The sequence below is a fragment of the Salvelinus fontinalis genome, chromosome 11 (assembly GCF_029448725.1).
Source record: "Salvelinus fontinalis isolate EN_2023a chromosome 11, ASM2944872v1, whole genome shotgun sequence".
Lineage (NCBI taxonomy): Eukaryota > Metazoa > Chordata > Actinopteri > Salmoniformes > Salmonidae > Salvelinus > Salvelinus fontinalis.
This window is the reverse complement of record NC_074675.1, coordinates 2050849-2071725: the sequence shown is the minus strand read 5'-3', so window position 1 is coordinate 2071725 and position 20877 is coordinate 2050849. Positions and strand designations below refer to the sequence as shown.

Genomic DNA, 20877 nt, shown 5'->3' with positions numbered 1-20877 from the left:
CTGGTCTCTCTCCTCTCCCCCTGGTTTCTCTCCCCTCCCCCTGGTGTCTCTCTCCTCCCCCTGGTCTCTCTCCCCTCCCCCTGGTCTCTCTCCCCTCCCCCTGGTCTCTCTCCCCTCCCCCTGGTCTCTCTCCCCTCCCCTTGTCTGTCTCTCTCCCCTCCCCCTGGTCTCTCTCCCCTCCCCCTGGTCTCTCTCCCCTCCCCCTGGTCTCTCTCCTCTCCCCCTGGTCTCTCTCCTCTCCCCCTGGTCTCTCTCCTCTCCCCCTGGTCTCTCTCCCCTCCCCCTGGTCTCTCTCCCCTCCCCCTGGTCTCTCTCCCCTCCCCCTGGTCTCTCTCCTCTCCCCCTGGTTTCTCTCCCCACCCCCTGGTCTCTCTCCCCACCCCCTGGTCTCTCTCCCCACCCCCTGGTCTCTCTCTCCTCCCCCTGGTCTCTCTCCCCTCCCCCTGGTCTCTCTCCTCTCCCCCTGGTTTCTCTCCCCTCCCCCTGGTTTCTCCCCCCACCCCCGGTCTCCCTTGTCTCCCCCGTCTGTCTCTGTCTAGGTGGTGGATGACATCACAGAGTTCTACAAGCAGACTTACAATAACTACTTGAACACCAAGCAGGAGGCCCTGAAGGAGACATTACGCCTCATACACTTTGGAGTGAGTACATACATGTCTGTCTGTCTGCCACACAACTCTAAGTCTGTCTGTCTGTCTGTCTGTCTGTCTGTCTGTCTGTCTGTCTGTCTGTCTGTCTGTAGTGTATAGTGGAACTAAAGTTGTGTTGTCTGTGTTTCCCTGGGGCAGCTGAACTGCTGCGGCCTGACAGGCACGGTGATTGACAGCGCCAGGGAGACCTGCCCAAAGAAGGAAGGACTGGAGGCTCTGATTACCACGGTAACAAACATAACCCCTACAGCAACAACTATTTGAGTGACAAGCTATTATATTGTAGGGTAGAAGTGTATATTGGAGGGTAGAAATGTATATTATAGGGTAGAAGTGTCTATTGGAGGGTAGAAATGTATATTGTAGGGTAGAAGTGTATATTGGAGGGTAGAAGTGTATATTGGAGGGTAGAATTGTATATTATAGGGTAGAAGTGTATATTGGAGGGTAGAAGTGTATATTGCAGGGTAGAATTGTATATTGGAGGGTAGAAGTGTATATTATAGGGTAGAAGTGTATATTGGAGGGTAGAAATGTATATTGGAGGGTAGAAATGTATATTGGAGGGTAGAAGTGTATATTATAGGGTAGAATTGTATATTACAGGGTAGAAGTGTATATTGGAGGGTAGAAGTGTATATTGGAGGGTAGAATTGTATATTGTAGGGTAGAAGAGTTGTAGTAGTGTGTAATCTCAGTGTGTCGTCCTGTCAGAGTTGTAGTAGTGTGTAATCTCAGTGTGTCGTCCTGTCAGAGTTGTAGTAGTGTGTAATCTCAGTGTGTCGTCCTGTCAGAGTTGTAGTAGTGTGTAATCTCAGTGTGTCGTCCTGTCAGAGTTGTAGTAGTGTGTAATCTCAGTGTGTCGTCCTGTCAGAGTTGTAGTAGTGTGTAATCTCAGTGTGTCGTCCTGTCAGAGTTGTAGTAGTGTGTAATCTCAGTGTGTCGTCCTGTCAGAGTTGTAGTAGTGTGTAATCTCAGTGTGTCGTCCTGTCAGAGTTGTAGTAGTGTGTAATCTCAGTGTGTCGTCCTGTCAGAGTTGTAGTAGTGTGTAATCTCAGTGTGTCGTCCTGTCAGAGTTGTAGTAGTGTGTAATCTCAGTGTGTTGTTGTAGTAGTGTGTAATCTCAGTGTGTCGTCCTGTCAGAGTTGTAGTAGTGTGTAATCTCAGTGTGTCGTCCTGTCAGAGTTGTAGTAGTGTGTAATCTCAGTGTGTCGTCCTGTCAGAGTTGTAGTAGTGTGTAATCTCAGTGTGTCGTCCTGTCAGAGTTGTAGTAGTGTGTAATCTCAGTGTGTCGTCCTGTCAGAGTTGTAGTAGTGTGTAATCTCAGTGTGTTGTCCTGTCAGAGTTGTAGTAGTGTGTAATCTCAGTGTGTCGTCCTGTCAGAGTTGTAGTAGTGTGTAATCTCAGTGTGTTGTTGTAGTAGTGTGTAATCTCAGTGTGTCGTCCTGTCAGAGTTGTAGTAGTGTGTAATCTCAGTGTGTTGTTGTAGTAGTGTGTAATCTCAGTGTGTCGTCCTGTCAGAGTTGTAGTAGTGTGTAATCTCAGTGTGTTGTCCTGTCAGAGTTGTAGTAGTGTGTAATCTCAGTGTGTCGTCCTGTCAGAGTTGTAGCAGTGTGTAATCTCAGTGTGTTGTCCTGTCAGAGTTGTAGTAGTGTGTAATCTCAGTGTGTCGTCCTGTCAGAGTTGTAGTAGTGTGTAATCTCAGTGTGTCGTCCTGTCAGAGTTGTAGCAGTGTGTAATCTCAGTGTGTTGTCCTGTCAGAGTTGTAGTAGTGTGTAATCTCAGTGTGTTGTCCTGTCAGAGTTGTAGTAGTGTGTAATCTCAGTGTGTCGTCCTGTCAGAGTTGTAGTAGTGTGTAATCTCAGTGTGTTGTTGTAGTAGTGTGTAATCTCAGTGTGTCGTCCTGTCAGAGTTGTAGTAGTGTGTAATCTCAGTGTGTCGTCCTGTCAGAGTTGTAGTAGTGTGTAATCTCAGTGTGTCGTCCTGTCAGAGTTGTAGTAGTGTGTAATCTCAGTGTGTCGTCCTGTCAGAGTTGTAGTAGTGTGTAATCTCAGTGTGTCGTCCTATCAGAGTTGTCCAACGGCCATTGATGAGGTGTTCAACTCTAAACTCCATATCATTGGAGGAGTGGGCATCGGAATTGGAGTCCTCATGGTGAGAGCAGCCAATCAACTCTCTCCTCTCCTGTCTCTCTCTCCTTCACACCTCTCACTCCTCTTTTCTCTCTCTCCTCCACTCCTCTCCTCTCTCTCTCCACTCCTCTGTCCTTTCCTTCCTCTTGTCCTCTAATGATATGTAGTGTCTTTCTCTCCTCTCTCCTCTCCTCTCTCTTCCACTCCTCTGTCCTCTCCTTCCTTTTGTCCTCTAATGATATGTAGTGTCTTTCTCTCCTCTCCTCTCCTCTCTCTCCTACTCTCCTCCCTTCTCCACTCCTCCTCTCCTCCACTCCTCTCCTTCCTCTTGTCCTCTAATGATGTGTAAGAGTCTTTCTCTCCTTCCTCTTGTCCTCTAATGATGTCTTTCTCTTCTATCCAGATCTTTGGGATGATCTTCAGCATGCTGCTGTGCTGTGCCATCAGGAGGTCTCGTGACATCATGTAGACCCAGACTCTGCCATTCCGTGCCTTAACTTATCTGTGTGTCTTTCCTCAATAGATGTTAAATGCTCACTATGTTTGTACTGCCATTAGGATTAGGGTTAGTTGTCAGTTTTAGGCTGGCAGCCAACCAACCAGTCAGCCAGCCAGCCAGCCAACCAGCCAGCCAGCCAGCCAGTCAGTCAGCCAGCCAGTCAGCCAGTCAGCCAGCCAGTCTCTACCCTGGATGGAAACTCAGTCTCCTGTGAATGTGTGGAGCTGTGCTGAGGTTTCAGGCTGTGTAACATTAATGTAATCACTGTATCGTTTCATCACTGTAGAAGCAAAACGCCTTAAAAGCTGCCAGAATGTAAACTGTGCTTTAAAAACCTGACTACGTTTCTCCTCATAGTGCCTATTTGTTCAGCTACATGGACTGGAACAACTTTTAAGGCAGAGTACAGATTTTATAAACAGTTTTATTGCAACTATTTTGATGAACAAAGATGTGTAATTTCTTTGAATTGCCAAATAAAATGAATTAATATGGATGTTAGACTGTGAGTGACTGTGGAGTTGGACGTGGGGATCAGATCCAGGGAACACAACAACTGTCTTGGTTTATGTTCAACTCAACAAACATATGGTCATTTAGGTCAGAAAGACCCCAGAACACAGGACGTTTACTGGGATTACATTTGTCCTGGAGGATGAGCTGAGAGCTTTCCGCTAGATGGGCCACAAAGTAAAAAACATTATGAAAACTAAAAGGAGCTTGTTTTAAGATTACGCGTAGTGTTAGCAGTGTGATTACAATCAGAATGTGTGGGTGAACCAGCTAGTAGAGCTGCCTCCAGGACAATATTCATCCCAATAAACGGCCAACCAGCTAGTAGAGCTGCCTCCAGGACAATATTCATCCCAATAAATGGCCAACCAGCTAGTAGAGCTGCCTCCAGGACAATATTCATCCCAATAAACGGCCAACCAGCTAGTAGAGCTGCCTCCAGGACAATATTCATCCCAATAAACGGCCAACCAGCTAGTAGAGCTGCCTCCAGGACAATATTCATCCCAATAAACGGCCAACCAGCTAGTAGAGCTGCCTCCAGGACAATATTCATCCCAATAAACGGCCAACCAGCTAGTAGAGCTGCCTCCAGGACAATATTCATCCCAATAAACGGCCAACCAGCTAGTAGAGCTGCCTCCAGGACAATATTCATCCCAATAAACGGCCAACCAGCTAGTAGAGCTGCCTCCAGGACAATATTCATCCCAATAAACGGCCAACCAGCTAGTAGAGCTGCCTCCAGGACAATATTCATCCCAATAAATGGCCAACCAGCTAGTAGAGCTGCCTCCAGGACAATATTCATCCCAATAAACGGCCAACCAGCTAGTAGAGCTGCCTCCAGGACAATATTAATCCGAAATAAACGGCCAACCAGCTAGTAGAGCTGCCTCCAGGACAATATTCATCCCAATAAACGGCCAACCAGCTAGTAGAACTGCCTCCAGGACAATATTCATCCCAATAAACGGCCAACCAGCTAGTAGAGCTGCCTCCAGGACAATATTCATCCCAATAAATGGCCAACCAGCTAGTAGAGCTGCCTCCAGGACAATATTCATCCCAATAAACGGCCAACCAGCTAGTAGAGCTGCCTCCAGGACAATATTCATCCCAATAAACGGCCAACAGGCAACGATGTCCCTGCTGAACTAGTCCTTAGTAATATACCCCTGGTGAACTAGTCCTTAATTAGTAATATACCCCTGGTGAACTAGTCCTTAGTAATATACCCCTGGTGAACTAGTCCTTAATTAGTAATATACCCCTGGTGAACTAGTCCTTAGTAATATACCCCTGGTGAACTAGTCCTTAGTAATATACCCCTGGTGAACTAGTCCTTAGTTAGTAATATACCCCTGGCGAACTAGTCCTTAGTTAGTAATATACCCCTGGTGAACTAGTCGTTAGTAATATACCCCTGGTGAACTAGTCCTTAGTTAGTAATATACCCCTGGTGAACTAGTCCTTAGTTAGTAATATACCCCTGGTGAACTAGTCCTTAGTTAGTAATATACCCCTGGTGAACTAGTCCTTAGTTAGTAATATACCCCTGGCGAACTAGTCCTTAGTTAGTAATATACCCCTGGTGAACTAGTCGTTAGTTAGTAATATACCCCTGGTGAACTAGTCCTTAGTAATATACCCCTGGTGAACTAGTCCTTAGTTAGTAATATACCCCTGGTGAACTAGTCCTTAGTTAGTAATATACCCCTGGTGAACTAGTCCTTAGTTAGTAATATACCCCTGGTGAACTAGTCCTTAGTTAATAATATACCCCTGGTAAACTAAGTCCTTAGTTAGTAATATACCCCTGGTGAACTAGTCGTTAGTAATATACCCCTGGTGAACTAGTCCTTAGTAATATACCCCTGGTGAACTAGTCCTTAGTTAGTAATATACCCCTGGCGAACTAGTCCTTAGTTAGTAATATACCCCTGGTGAACTAGTCGTTAGTAATATACCCCTGGTGAACTAGTCCTTAGTAATATACCCCTGGTGAACTAGTCCTTAGTTAGTAATATACCCCTGGTAAACTAAGTCCTGAGTAATATACCTCTGGTGAACTAGTCCTCAGTTAGTAATATACCCCTGGTGAACTAGTCCATAGTTAGTAATATACCCCTGGTGAACTAGTCCTTAGTTAGTAATATACCCCTGGTGAACTAGTCCTTAGTTAGTAATATACCCCTGGTGAACTAGTCCTTAGTTAGTAATATACCCCTGGTAAACTAAGTCCTTAGTTAGTAATATACCCCTGGTGAACTAGTCGTTAGTAATATACCCCTGGTGAACTAGTCATTAGTTAGTAATATACCCCTGGTGAACTAGTCGTTAGTAATATACCCCTGGTGAACTAGTCCTTAGTAATATACCCCTGGTGAACTAGTCCTTAGTTAGTAATATACCCCTGGTGAACTAGTCCTTAGTAATATACCCCTGGTGAACTAGTCCTTAATTAGTAATATACCCCTGGTGAACTAGTCCTTAGTAATATACCCCTGGTGAACTAGTCCTTAGTTAGTAATATACCCCTGGTGAACTAAGTCCTTAGTTAGTAATATACCCCAGGTGAACTAGTCCTTAGTTAATAATATACCCCTGGTGAACTAGTCCTTAGTTAGTAATATACCCCTGGTGAACTAGTCCTTAGTTAGTAATATAGCCCTGGTGAACTAGTCCTTAGTTAGTAATATACCCCTGGTGAACTAGTCCTTAGTTAGTAATATACCCCTGGTGAACTAGTCCTTAGTTAGTAATATACCCCTGGTGAACTAGTCCTTAGTTAGTAATATACCCCTGGTGAACTAGTCCTTAGTAATATACCCCTGGTGAACTAGTCCTTAATTAGTAATATACCCCTGGTGAACTAGTCCTTAGTAATATACCCCTGGTGAACTAGTCCTTAGTTAGTAATATACCCCTGGTGAACTAGTCCTTAGTTAGTAATATACCCCTGGTAAACTAAGTCCTTAGTTAGTAATATACCCCTGGTGAACTAGTCGTTAGTAATATACCCCTGGTGAACTAGTCATTAGTTAGTAATATACCCCTGGTGAACTAGTCCTTAGTTAGTAATATACCCCTGGTGAACTAGTCCTTAGTTAGTAATATACCCCTGGTGAACTAGTCCTTAGTTAGTAATATACCCCAGGTGAACTAGTCCTTAGTTAATAATATACCCCTGGTGAACTAGTCCTTAGTTAGTAATATACCCCTGGTGAACTAGTCCTTAGTTAGTAATATACCCCTGGTGAACTAGTCCTTAGTTAGTAATATACCCCTGGTGATCTAGTCCTTAGTTAGTAATATACCCCTGGTGAACTAGTCCTTAGTTAGTAATATACCCCTGGTAAACTAAGTCCTTAGTTAGTAACATACCCCTGGTGAACTAGTCGTTAGTAATATACCCCTGGTGAACTAGTCATTAGTTAGTAATATACCCCTGGTGAACTAGTCCTTAGTTAGTAATATACCCCTGGTGAACTAGTCCTTAGTTAGTAATATACCCCTGGTGAACAAGTCCTTAGTTAGTAATATACCCCTGGTGAACTAGTCCTTAGTTAGTAATATACCCCTGGTGAACTAGTCCTTAGTTAGTAATATACCCCTGGTAAACTAAGTCCTTAGTTAGTAATATACCCCTGGTGAACTAGTCGTTAGTAATATACCCCTGGTGAACTAGTCATTAGTTAGTAATATACCCCTGGTGAACTAGTCGTTAGTAATATACCCCTTGTGAACTAGTCCTTAGTAATATACCCCTGGTGAACTAGTCCTTAGTTAGTAATATACCCCTGGTGAACTAGTCATTAGTAATATACCTCTGTTGAACTAGTCATTAGTAATATACCCCTGGTGAACTAGTCCTTAGTTAGTAATATACTCCTGGTGAACTAAGTCCTTAGTAATATACCCCTGGTGAACTAGTCCTTAGTAATATACCCCTGGTGAACTAGTCCTTAGTAATATACCCCTGGTGAACTAGTCCTTAGTTAGTAATATACCCCTGGTGAACTAGTCATTAGTAATATACCTCTGTTGAACTAGTCATTAGTAATATACCCCTGGTGAACTAGTCCTTAGTTAGTAATATACTCCTGGTGAACTAAGTCCTTAGTTAGTAATATACCCCAGGTGAACTAGTCCTTAGTTAATAATATACCCCTGGTGAACTAGTCCTTAGTTAGTAATATACCCCTGGTGAACTAGTCCTTAGTTAGTAATATACCCCTGGTGAACTAGTCCTTAGTTAGTAATATACCCCTGGTGAACTAGTCCTTAGTTAGTAATATACCCCTGGTGAACTAGTCCTTAGTTAGTAATATACCCCTGGTGAACTAGTCATCAGTGATATACCTCTGTTGAACTAGTCATTAGTAATATACCCCTGGTGAACTAGTCCTTAGTTAGTAATATACTCCTGGTGAACTAAGTCCTTAGTAATATACCCCTGGTGAACTAGTCCTTAGTAATATACCCCTGGTGAACTAGTCCTTAGTAATATACCCCTGGTGAACTAGTCCTTAGTTAGTAATATACCCCTGGTGAACTAGTCATTAGTAATATACCTCTGTTGAACTAGTCCTTAGTAATATACCCCTGGTGAACTAGTCCTTAGTTAGTAATATACCACTGGTGAACTAAGTCCTTAGTTAGTAATATACCCCAGGTGAACAAGTCCTTAGTTAATAATATACCCCTGGTGAACTAGTCCTTAGTTAGTAATATACCCCTGGTGAACTAGTCCTTAGTAATATACCCCTGGTGAACTAGTCCTTAGTAATATACCCCTGGTGAACTAGTCCTTAGTAATATACCCCTGGTGAACTAGTCCTTAGTTAGTAATATACCCCTGGTGAACTAGTCCTTAGTTAGTAATATACCCCTGGTGAACTAGTCCTTAGTTAGTAATATACCCCTGGTGAACTAGTCCTTAGTTAGTAATATACCCCTGGTGAACTAGTCCTTAGTTAGTAATATACCCCTGGTGAACTAGTCCTTAGTTAGTAATATACCCCTGGTGAACTAGTCCTTAGTTAGTAATATACCCCTGGTGAACTAGTCCTTAGTTAGTAATATACCCCTGGTGAACTAGTCCTTAGTTAGTAATATACCCCTGGTAAACTAGTCCTTAGTTAGTAATATACCCCTGGTAAACTAAGTCCTTAGTTAGTAATATACCCCTGGTAAACTAAGTCCTTAGTTAGTAATATACCCCTGGTGAACTAGTCGTTAGTAATATACCCCTGGTGAACTAGTCCTTAGTTAGTAATATACCCCTGGTGAACTAGTCGTTAGTAATATACCCCTTGTGAACTAGTCCTTAGTTAGTAATATACCCCTGGTAAACTAAGTCCTTAGTTAGTAATATACCCCTGGTGAACTAGTCATTAGTTAGTAATATACCCCTGGTGAACTAGTCGTTAGTAATATACCCCTTGTGAACTAGTCCTTAGTAATATACCCCTGGTGAACTAGTCCTTAGTTAGTAATATACCCCTGGTAAACTAGTCATTAGTAATATACCTCTGTTGAACTAGTCATTAGTAATATACCCCTGGTGAACTAGTCCTTAGTTAGTAATATACTCCTGGTGAACTAAGTCCTTAGTAATATACCCCTGGTGAACTTGTCCCTAGTAATATACCCCTGGTGAACTAGTCCTTAGTAATATACCCCTGGTGAACTAGTCCTTAGTAATATACCCCTGGTGAACTAGTCCTTAGTCAGTAATATACCCCTGGTGAACTAGTCATTAGTAATATACCTCTGTTGAACTAGTCATTAGTAATATACCCCTGGTGAACTAGTCCTTAGTTAGTAATACACTCCTGGTGAACTAAGTCCTTAGTAATATACCCCTGGTGAACTAGTCCTTAGTAATATACCCCTGGTGAACTAGTCCTTAGTAATATACCCCTGGTGAACTAGTCCTTAGTAATATACCCCTGGTGAACTAGTCCTTAGTTAGTAATATACCCCTGGTGAACTAGTCCTTAGTTAGTAATATACCCCTGGCGAACTAGTCCTTAGTTAGTAATATACCCCTGGTGAACTAGTCGTTAGTTAGTAATATACCCCTGGTGAACTAGTCCTTAGTTATATACCCCTGGTGAACTAGTCCTTAGTTAGTAATATACCCCTGGTAAACTAAGTCCTGAGTAATATACCTCTGGTGAACTAGTCCTGAGTAATATACCTCTGGTGAACTAGTCCTTAGTTAGTAATATACCCCTGGTGAACTAGTCCTTAGTAATATACCCCTGGTGAACTAGTCCTTAATTAGTAATATACCCCTGGTGAACTAGTCCTTGGTAATATACCCCTGGTGAACTAGTCCTTAGTTAGTAATATACCCCTGGTGAACTAAGTCCTTAGTTAGTAATATACCCCAGGTGAACTAGTCCTTAGTTAATAATATACCCCTGGTGAACTAGTCCTTAGTTAGTAATATACCCCTGGTGAACTAGTCCTTAGTTAGTAATATACCCCTGGTGAACTAGTCCTTAGTTAGTAATATACCCCTGGTGATCTAGTCCTTAGTTAGTAATATACCCCTGGTGAACTAGTCCTTAGTTAGTAATATACCCCTGGTGAACTAGTCCTTAGTTAGTAATATACCCCTGGTAAACTAAGTCCTTAGTTAGTAATATACCCCTGGTGAACTAGTCGTTAGTAATATACCCCTGGTGAACTAGTCATTAGTTAGTAATATACCCCTGGTGAACTAGTCCTTAGTTAGTAATATACCCCTGGTGAACTAGTCCTTAGTTAGTAATATACCCCTGGTGAACTAGTCCTTAGTTAGTAATATACCCCTGGTGAACAAGTCCTTAGTTAGTAATATACCCCTGGTGAACTAGTCCTTAGTTAGTAATATACCCCTGGTGAAATAGTCCTTAGTTAGTAATATACCCCTGGTAAACTAAGTCCTTAGTTAGTAATATACCCCTGGTGAACTAGTCGTTAGTAATATACCCCTGGTGAACTAGTCATTAGTTAGTAATATACCCCTGGTGAACTAGTCGTTAGTAATATACCCCTTGTGAACTAGTCCTTAGTAATATACCCCTGGTGAACTAGTCCTTAGTTAGTAATATACCCCTGGTGAACTAGTCATTAGTAATATACCTCTGTTGAACTAGTCATTAGTAATATACCCCTGGTGAACTAGTCCTTAGTTAGTAATATACTCCTGGTGAACTAAGTCCTTAGTAATATACCCCTGGTGAACTAGTCCTTAGTAATATACCTCTGTTGAACTAGTCATTAGTAATATACCCCTGGTGAACTAGTCCTTAGTTAGTAATATACTCCTGGTGAACTAAGTCCTTAGTTAGTAATATACCCCAGGTGAACTAGTCCTTAGTTAATAATATACCCCTGGTGAACTAGTCCTTAGTTAGTAATATACCCCTGGTGAACTAGTCCTTAGTTAGTAATATACCCCTGGTGAACTAGTCCTTAGTTAGTAATATACCCCTGGTGAACTAGTCCTTAGTTAGTAATATACCCCTGGTGAACTAGTCCTTAGTTAGTAATATACCCCTGGTGAACTAGTCATCAGTGATATACCTCTGTTGAACTAGTCATTAGTAATATACCCCTGGTGAACTAGTCCTTAGTTAGTAATATACTCCTGGTGAACTAAGTCCTTAGTAATATACCCCTGGTGAACTAGTCCTTAGTAATATACCCCTGGTGAACTAGTCCTTAGTAATATACCCCTGGTGAACTAGTCCTTAGTAATTTACCCCTGGTGAACTAGTCCTTAGTTAGTAATATACCCCTGGTGAACTAGTCCTTAGTTCACCAGTGGTATATTACTAACTAAGGACTAGTTCACCTGGGGTATATTACTAACTAAGGACTTAGTTCACCAGTGGTATATTACTAACTAAGTCCTTAGTTAGTAATATACCCCAGGTGAACAAGTCCTTAGTTAATAATATACCCCTGGTGAACTAGTCCTTAGTTAGTAATATACCCCTGGTGAACTAGTCCTTAGTAATATACCCCTGGTGAACTAGTCCTTAGTAATATACCCCTGGTGAACTAGTCCTTAGTAATATACCCCTGGTGAACTAGTCCTTAGTAATATACCCCTGGTGAACTAGTCCTTAGTAATATACCCCTGGTGAACTAGTCCTTAGTTAGTAATATACCCCTGGTGAACTAGTCCTTAGTAATATACCCCTGGTGAACTAGTCCTTAGTTAGTAATATACCCCTGGTGAACTAGTCCTTAGTTAGTAATATACCCCTGGTGAACTAGTCCTTAGTTAGCAATATACCCCTGGTGAACTAGTCCTTAGTTAGTAATATACCCCTGGTGAACTAGTCCTTAGTTAGTAATATACCCCTGGTAAACTAGTCCTTAGTTAGTAATATACCCCTGGTAAACTAAGTCCTTAGTTAGTAATATACCCCTGGTAAACTAAGTCCTTAGTTAGTAATATACCCCTGGTGAACTAGTCGTTAGTAATATACCCCTGGTGAACTAGTCCTTAGTTAGTAATATACCCCTGGTGAACTAGTCTTTAGTAATATACCCCTTGTGAACTAGTCCTTAGTTAGTAATATACCCCTGGTAAACTAAGTCCTTAGTTAGTAATATACCCCTGGTGAACTAGTCGTTAGTAATATACCCCTGGTGAACTAGTCATTAGTTAGTAATATACCCCTGGTGAACTAGTCGTTAGTAATATACCCCTTGTGAACTAGTCCTTAGTAATATACCCCTGGTGAACTAGTCCTTAGTTAGTAATATACCCCTGGTGAACTAGTCATTAGTAATATACCTCTGTTGAACTAGTCATTAGTAATATACCCCTGGTGAACTAGTCCTTAGTTAGTAATATACTCCTGGTGAACTAAGTCCTTAGTAATATACCCCTGGTGAACTTGTCCTTAGTAATATACCCCTGGTGAACTTGTCCTTAGTAATATACCCCTGGTGAACTAGTCCTTAGTAATATACCCCTGGTGAACTAGTCCTTAGTTAGTAATATACCCCTGGTGAACTAGTCATTAGTAATATACCTCTGTTGAACTAGTCATTAGTAATATACCCCTGGTGAACTAGTCCTTAGTTAGTAATATACTCCTGGTGAACTAGTCCTTAGTTAGTAATATACCCCTGGTGAACTAGTCCTTAGTTAGCAATATACCCCTGGTGAACTAGTCCTTAGTTAGTAATATACCCCTGGCGAACTAGTCCTTAGTTAGTAATATACCCCTGGTGAACTAGTCGTTAGTTAGTAATATACCCCTGGTGAACTAGTCCTTAGTAATATACCCCTGGTGAACTAGTCCTTAGTTAGTAATATACCCCTGGTAAACTAAGTCCTGAGTAATATACCTCTGGTGAACTAGTCCTGAGTAATATACCTCTGGTGAACTAGTCCTTAGTTAGTAATATACCCCTGGTGAACTAGTCCTTAGTAATATACCCCTGGTGAACGAGTCCTTAATTAGTAATATACCCCTGGTGAACTAGTCCTTGGTAATATACCCCTGGTGAACTAGTCCTTAGTCAGTAATATACCCCTGGTGAACTAAGTTCTTAGTTAGTAATATACCCCTGGTGAACTAGTCCTTAGTTAGTAATATACCCCTGGTGAACTAGTCCTTAGTTAGTAATATACCCCTGGTGAACTAAGTCCTTAGTTAGTAATATACCCCTGGTGAACTAGTCGTTAGTAATATACCCCTGGTGAACTAGTCATTAGTTAGTAATATACCCCTGGTGAACTAGTCGTTAGTAATATACCCCTGGTGAACTAGTCCTTAGTAATATACCCCTGGTGAAGTTGTCCTTAGTTAGTAATATACCCCTGGTGAACTAGTCCTTAGTTAGTAATATACCCCTGGTGAACTAAGTCCTTAGTTAGTAATATACCCCTGGTGAACTAGTCGTTAGTAATATACCCCTGGTGAACTAGTCGTTAGTAATATACCCCTGGTGAACTAGTCCTTAGTAATATACCCCTGGTGAAGTTGTCCTTAGTTAGTAATATACCCCTGGTGAACTAGTCATTAGTAATATACCTCTGGTGAACTAGTCCTTAGTTAGTAATATACCCCTGGTGAACTAGTCCTTAGTAATATACCCCTGGTGAACTAGTCCTTAGTTAGTAATATACCCCTGGTGAACTAAGTCCTTAGTAATATACCCCTGGTGAACTAGTCCTTAGTAATATACCCCTGGTGAACTAGTCCTTAGTTAGTAATATACCCCTGGTGAACTAAGTCCTTAGTAATATACCCCTGGTGAACTAGTCCTTAGTTAGTAATATACCCCTGGTGAACTAGTCCTTAGTTAGTAATATACCCCTGGTGAACTAGTCCTTAGTTAGTAATATACCCCTGGTGAACTAGTCCTTAGTTAGTAATATACCCCTGGTGAACTAGTCCTTAGTTAGTAATATACCTCTGGTGAACTAGTCCTTAGTTAGTAATATACCCCTGGTGAACTAGTCCTTAGTTATATACTCCAGGTGAACTAGTCCTTAGTTATATACTCCAGGTGAACTAGTCCTTAGTTAGTAACATACCCCTGGTGAAGTAGATGGTGCCCTCTGCTGGTCAGGATGAGCCCCTACAGATGGATGAGTCATCAGGAAGCTCCAACACCAAAGAGACTTCCATCCTCTCTTCTAACACACGGCATGCTGGCAAAGCTTTGAGTAGGAAATCAAGACTCAGAACAAACATACAAAAAAGGCTTTTAATCAGGGACCTTGTACAAAACGACGACACTGATTTATCTGCACATTGTGAAAACGACTATTTCAGACGGTTGGCTTGAAGTAAAAACAGAGAAGGCAGGAAGTGCATTACTAAGGGAAGATCTCAACTCCGCCACCAAATTAAATGCCCTTCACAATGTTCACACCGCTATGTTGGGCCTCTCACGTTTCTGATGCTGCGTTTCTAACCATGAGGCCATTTACCAATGTTCACACCGTTATGTTGGGCCTCTCACGTTTCCACTCTGATGTTTCTACCCATGAGGCCATTTACCAGTTGTGTAGTCATAAATACCAGTGGGAATATTCATGTGGTTTGAACTTGTAGAGAATCACCGATTGGCTAACGGCCAACGAGCTGCGTCAACCTATAATTACAGCTATCATGCTTGTAAACAAATTATAGTTCAAAAACCACATTCACAGACTGATATTTATAAATGTTTTGTTGCATTTAACTGCCGAAAATGTCCTTTAGTAGGTGAGGTCAGCATGTGGGAGAAGTGGGTGCTCACAATGATAGTTTCCCACCAGTAATTACCAGTTGGAGGGACTTTGAAGTACATTTAACCCAGTCGTATGTGGCAACTTCCCAGGTGTTTCCAAACGCACCACGACACTGCCACCAGTAGTTACCATTGAAGTACATTTAACCCAGTCGTATGTGGTAACTTCCCAGGTGTTTCCAAACGCACCACGACACTGCCACCAGTAGTTACCATTGAAGTACATTTAACCCAGTCGTATGTGGTAACTTCCCAGGTGTTTCCAAACGCACCACGACACTGCCACCAGTAGTTACCATTGAAGTACATTTAACCCAGTCGTATGTGGTAACTTCCCAGGTGTTTCCAAACGCACCACGACACTGCCTCCAGTAGTTACCATTGAAGTACATTTAACCCAGTCGTATGTGGCAACTTCCCAGGTGTTTCCAAACGCACCACGACACTGCCTCCAGCACTTTTATAAAGGGGGCGTGTCTGTAGCGTGGTACGTCTCCTACTCCGGGGTCATGTGACGGGCTGTCACTAAGCACACATTGGCCAATTCATTGAAAACTTTGGCCTGCTTATATAAAAGTTGGTCCTCCCCGTTTTATGAAAATGAATGAAAGAGGGAAGTTGGTAGCGTGGGGGTGGAGCCAATTTGACGAGGTGCTGAAAGGCCTTGTTCTCAACCCCCGAGAATGGACACATATCCACGCTAGAAACCCAAAGACAATATGACGAGGTGCTGAAAGGCCTGTTCTCAACCCCCGAGAATGGACACATATCCACGCTAGAAACCCAAAGACAATATGACGAGGTGCTGAAAGGCCTTGTTCTCAACCCCCGAGAATGGACACATATCCACGCTAGAAACCCAAAGACAATATGACGAGGTGCTGAAAGGCCTGTTCTCAACCCCCGAGAATGGACACATATCCACGCTAGAAACCCAAAGACAATTTGACGAGGTGCTGAAAGGCCCTGTTCTCAACCCCCGAGAATGGACACATATCCACGCTAGAAACCCAAAGACAATATGACGAGGTGCTGAAAGGCCTGTTCTCAACCCCCGAGAATGGACACATATCCACGCTAGAAACCCAAAGACAATATGACGAGGTGCTGAAAGGCCCTGTTCTCAACCCCCGAGAATGGACACATATCCACGCTAGAAACCCAAAGACAATTTGACGAGGTGCTGAAAGGCCCTGTTCTCAACCCCCGAGAATGGACACATATCCACGCTAGAAACCCAAAGACAATATGACGAGGTGCTGAAAGGCCTGTTCTCAACCCCCGAGAATGGACACATATCCACGCTAGAAACCCAAAGACAATTTGACGAGGTGCTGAAAGGCCCTGTTCTCAACCCCCGAGAATGGACACATATCCACGCTAGAAACCCAAAGACAATTTGACGAGGTGCTGAAAGGCCCTGTTCTCAACCCCCGAGAATGGACACATATCCACGCTAGAAACCCAAAGACAATATGACGAGGTGCTGAAAGGCCTGTTCTCAACCCCCGAGAATGGACACATATCCACGCTAGAAACCCAAAGACAATATGACGAGGTGCTGAAAAGCCCTGTTCTCAACCCCCGAGAATGGACACATATCCACGCTAGAAACCCAAAGACAATATGACGAGGTGCTGAAAGGCCCTGTTCTCAACCCCCGAGAATGGACACATATCCACGCTAGAAACCCAAAGACTGTAAAAAATATAAACATTGTCTACCTATCGCTCTGAGCTTCTTTGTCCCGGTCAGAAACAGCTGAATGCAGACGGGAGATTTCTTTGTTTCCGTCATGCTACACTATACTGGGGTGATGGGGGGGTCAACATGTTGGAGGTGCTCCGTCATGCTACACTATACTGGGGTGTTGGGGGGGTCAACATGTTGGAGGTGCTCCGTCATGCTACACTATACTGGGGTGATGGGGGTGTCAACATGTTGGAGGTGCTCCGTCATGCTACACTATACTGGGGTGATGGGGGGGGGGGGTAAACATGGTGGAGGTGCTCCGTCATGCTACACTATACTGGGGTGATGGGGGGGTCAACATGGTGGAGGTGCTCCGTCATGCTACACTATACTGGGGTGATGGGGGGGTCAACATGGTGGAGGTGCTCCGTCATGCTACACTATACTGGGGTGATGGGGGGGGTCAACATGTTGGAGGTGCTCCGTCATGCTACACTATACTGGGGTGATGGGGGGGTAAACATGGTGGAGGTGCTCCGTCATGCTACACTATACTGGGGTGATGGGGGGGTCAACATGGTGGAGGTGCTCCGTCATGCTACACTATACTGGGGTGATGGGGGGGGTAAACATGGTGGAGGTGCTCCGTCATGCTACACTATACTGGGGTGATGGGGGGGGTCAACATGTTGGAGGTGCTCCGTCATGCTACACTATACTGGGGTGATGGGGGGGGTCAACATGGTGGAGGTGCTCCGTCATGCTACACTATACTGGGGTGATGGGGGGGTCAACATGGTGGAGGTGCTCCGTCATGCTACACTATACTGGGGTGATGGGGGGGTAAACATGGTGGAGGTGCTCCGTCATGCTACACTATACTGGGGTGATGGGGGGGGGTCAACATGTTGGAGGTGCTCCGTCATGCTACACTATACTGGGGTGATGGGGGGGGTAAACATGGTGGAGGTGCTCCGTCATGCTACACTATACTGGGGTGATGGGGGGGGTCAACATGTTGGAGGTGCTCCGTCATGCTACACTATACTGGGGTGATGGGGGGGGTCAACATGGTGGAGGTGCTCCGTCATGCTACACTATACTGGGGTGATGGGGGGGTAAACATGTTGGAGGTGCTCCGTCATGCTACACTATACTGGGGTGATGGGGGGGGTCAACATGGTGGAGGTGCTCCGTCATGCTACACTATACTGGGGTGATGGGGGGGGTAAACATGTTGGAGGTGCTCCGTCATGCTACACTATACTGGGGTGATGGGGGGGGGTCAACATGTTGGAGGTGCTCCGTCATGCTACACTATACTGGGGTGATGGGGGGGGTAAACATGTTGGAGGTGCTCCGTCATGCTACACTATACTGGGGTGATGGGGGGGTCAACATGGTGGAGGTGCTCCGTCATGCTACACTATACTGGGGTGATGGGGGGGGTAAACATGGTGGAGGTGCTCCGTCATGCTACACTATACTGGGGTGATGGGGGGGGGTAAACATGGTGGAGGTGCTCCGTCATGCTACACTATACTGGGGTGATGGGGGGGGGTCAACATGTTGGAGGTGCTCCGTCATGCTACACTATACTGGGGTGATGGGGGGGGGTAAACATGTTGGAGGTGCTCCGTCATGCTACACTATACTGGGGTGATGGGGGGGGGGTAAACATGGTGGAGGTGCTCCGTCATGCTACACTATACTGGGGTGATGGGGGGGTAAACATGTTGGAGGTGCTCCGTCATGCTACACTATACTGGGGTGATGGGGGGGGGTCAACATGTTGGAGGTGCTCCGTCATGCTACACTATACTGGGGTGATGGGGGGGGTCAACATGTTGGAGGTGCTCCGTCATGCTACACTATACTGGGGTGATGGGGGGGGTCAACATGGTGGAGGTGCTCCGTCATGCTACACTATACTGGGGTGATGGGGGGGGTCAACATGTTGGAGGTGCTCCGTCATGCTACACTATACTGGGGTGATGGGGGGGTCAACATGTTGGAGGTGCTCCGTCATGCTACACTATACTGGGGTGATGGGGGGGGTCAACATGGTGGAGGTGCTCCGTCATGCTACACTATACTGGGGTGATGGGGGGGGGGTAAACATGGTGGAGGTGCTCCGTCATGCTACACTATACTGGGGTGATGGGGGGGGTCAACATGTTGGAGGTGCTCCGTCATGCTACACTATACTGGGGTGATGGGGGGGGTCAACATGGTGGAGGTGCTCCGTCATGCTACACTATACTGGGGTGATGGGGGGGGTCAACATGTTGGAGGTGCTCCGTCATGCTACACTATACTGGGGTGATGGGGGGGTCAACATGTTGGAGGTGCTCCGTCATGCTACACTATACTGGGGTGATGGGGGGGGTAAACATGTTGGAGGTGCTCCGTCATGCTACACTATACTGGGGTGATGGGGGGGGGTCAACATGTTGGAGGTGCTCCGTCATGCTACACTATACTGGGGTGATGGGGGGGGTCAACATGGTGGAGGTGCTCCGTCATGCTACACTATACTGGGGTGATGGGGGGGGGTCAACATGGTGGAGGTGCTCCGTCATGCTACACTATACTGGGGTGATGGGGGGGGTCAACATGGTGGAGGTGCTCCGTCATGCTACACTATACTGGGGTGATGGGGGGGGTAAACATGTTGGAGGTGCTCCGTCATGCTACACTATACTGGGGTGATGGGGGGGGTCAACATGTTGGAGGTGCTCCGTCATGCTACACTATACTGGGGTGATGGGGGGGGTAAACATGTTGGAGGTGCTCCGTCATGCTACACTATACTGGGGTGATGGGGGGGGTCAACATGGTGGAGGTGCTCCGTCATGCTACACTATACTGGGGTGATGGGGGGGTCAACATGGTGGAGGTGCTCCGTCATGCTACACTATACTGGGGTGATGGGGGGGGTCAACATGGTGGAGGTGCTCCGTCATGCTACACTATACTGGGGTGATGGGGGGGGGTAAACATGTTGGAGGTGCTCCGTCATGCTACACTATACTGGGGTGATGGGGGGGGTAAACATGGTGGAGGTGCTCCGTCATGCTACACTATACTGGGGTGATGGGGGGGGGTCAACATGGTGGAGGTGCTCCGTCATGCTACACTATACTGGGGTGATGGGGGGGGTCAACATGTTGGAGGTGCTCCGTCATGCTACACTATACTGGGGTGATGGGGGGGGTCAACATGTTGGAGGTGCTCCGTCATGCTACACTATACTGGGGTGATGGGGGGGGTCAACATGGTGGAGGTGCTCCGTCATGCTACACTATACTGGGGTGATGGGGGGGGGTAAACATGGTGGAGGTGCTCCGTCATGCTACACTATACTGGGGTGATGGGGGGGGGTCAACATGGTGGAGGTGCTCCGTCATGCTACACTATACTGGGGTGATGGGGGGGGTCAACATGGTGGAGGTGCTCCGTCATGCTACACTATACTGGGGTGATGGGGGGGGTCAACATGTTGGAGGTGCTCCGTCATGCTACACTATACTGGGGTGATGGGGGGGGTCAACATGTTGGAGGTGCTCCGTCATGCTACACTATACTGGGGTGATGGGGGGGGGTCAACATGGTGGAGGTGCTCCGTCATGCTACACTATACTGGGGTGATGGGGGGGGGGTAAACATGTTGGAGGTGCTCCGTCATGCTACACTATACTGGGGTGATGGGGGGGGGTCAACATGGTGGAGGTGCTCCGTCATGCTACACTATACTGGGGTGATGGGGGGGGTCAACATGGTGGAGGTGCTCCGTCATGCTACACTATACTGGGGTGATGGGGGGGGGTCAACATGGTGGAGGTGCTCCGTCATGCTACACTATACTGGGGTGATGGGGGGGGTCAACATGGTGGAGGTGCTCCGTCATGCTACACTATACTGGGGTGATGGGGGGTGTAAACATGTTGGAGGTGCTCCGTCATGCTACACTATACTGGGGTGATGGGGGGGTCAACATGGTGGAGGTGCTCCGTCATGCTACACTATACTGGGGTGATGGGGGGGTCAACATGGTGGAGGTGCTCCGTCATGCTACACTATACTGGGGTGATGGGGGGGGGTAAACATGGTGGAGGTGCTCCGT

General features: G+C 45.4%; 1 protein-coding gene and 2 long non-coding RNA genes across 8 annotated transcripts in view; all 3 read left to right on the top strand.

Moving 5' to 3' along the window:
• Positions 1-3777, top strand: part of LOC129864881 (CD9 antigen-like) — a 73763-nt gene extending 69986 nt beyond the window's left edge. For all 3 annotated transcript variants that reach the window (XM_055937177.1, XM_055937178.1, XM_055937179.1), the window contains exons 5-8: positions 540-641; positions 789-878; positions 2721-2804; positions 3186-3777. In XM_055937177.1, coding sequence (XP_055793152.1) covers positions 540-641; positions 789-878; positions 2721-2804; positions 3186-3251 — 342 coding nt within the window. In that variant the 3' untranslated portion in view covers positions 3252-3777. The remainder of the gene's footprint in view (positions 1-539; positions 642-788; positions 879-2720; positions 2805-3185) is intronic.
• A 13401-nt stretch (positions 3778-17178) lies between these two features.
• LOC129864880 (uncharacterized) lies at positions 17179-17804 on the top strand. Of its 2 annotated transcripts, none has more exons than XR_008761275.1 (4): positions 17179-17228; positions 17392-17446; positions 17610-17665; positions 17721-17804. It is a non-coding gene; the product is annotated as an uncharacterized LOC129864880 (long non-coding RNA). The 2 variants fall into 2 exon arrangements; XR_008761276.1 differs by lacking the exon at positions 17179-17228 and adding an exon at positions 17232-17282.
• Positions 17805-18389: 585 nt separating this feature from the next.
• LOC129864878 (uncharacterized) lies at positions 18390-19229 on the top strand. 3 transcript variants are annotated; one of them, XR_008761273.1, is made up of 5 exons: positions 18390-18439; positions 18494-18549; positions 18715-18768; positions 19046-19099; positions 19155-19229. It is a non-coding gene; the product is annotated as an uncharacterized LOC129864878 (long non-coding RNA). The 3 variants fall into 3 exon arrangements; XR_008761274.1 differs by lacking the exons at positions 18390-18439; positions 18494-18549 and adding an exon at positions 18443-18493; XR_008761272.1 differs by lacking the exons at positions 18390-18439; positions 18494-18549 and adding an exon at positions 18610-18659.
• The last annotated feature ends 1648 nt before the right edge of the window (positions 19230-20877 follow it).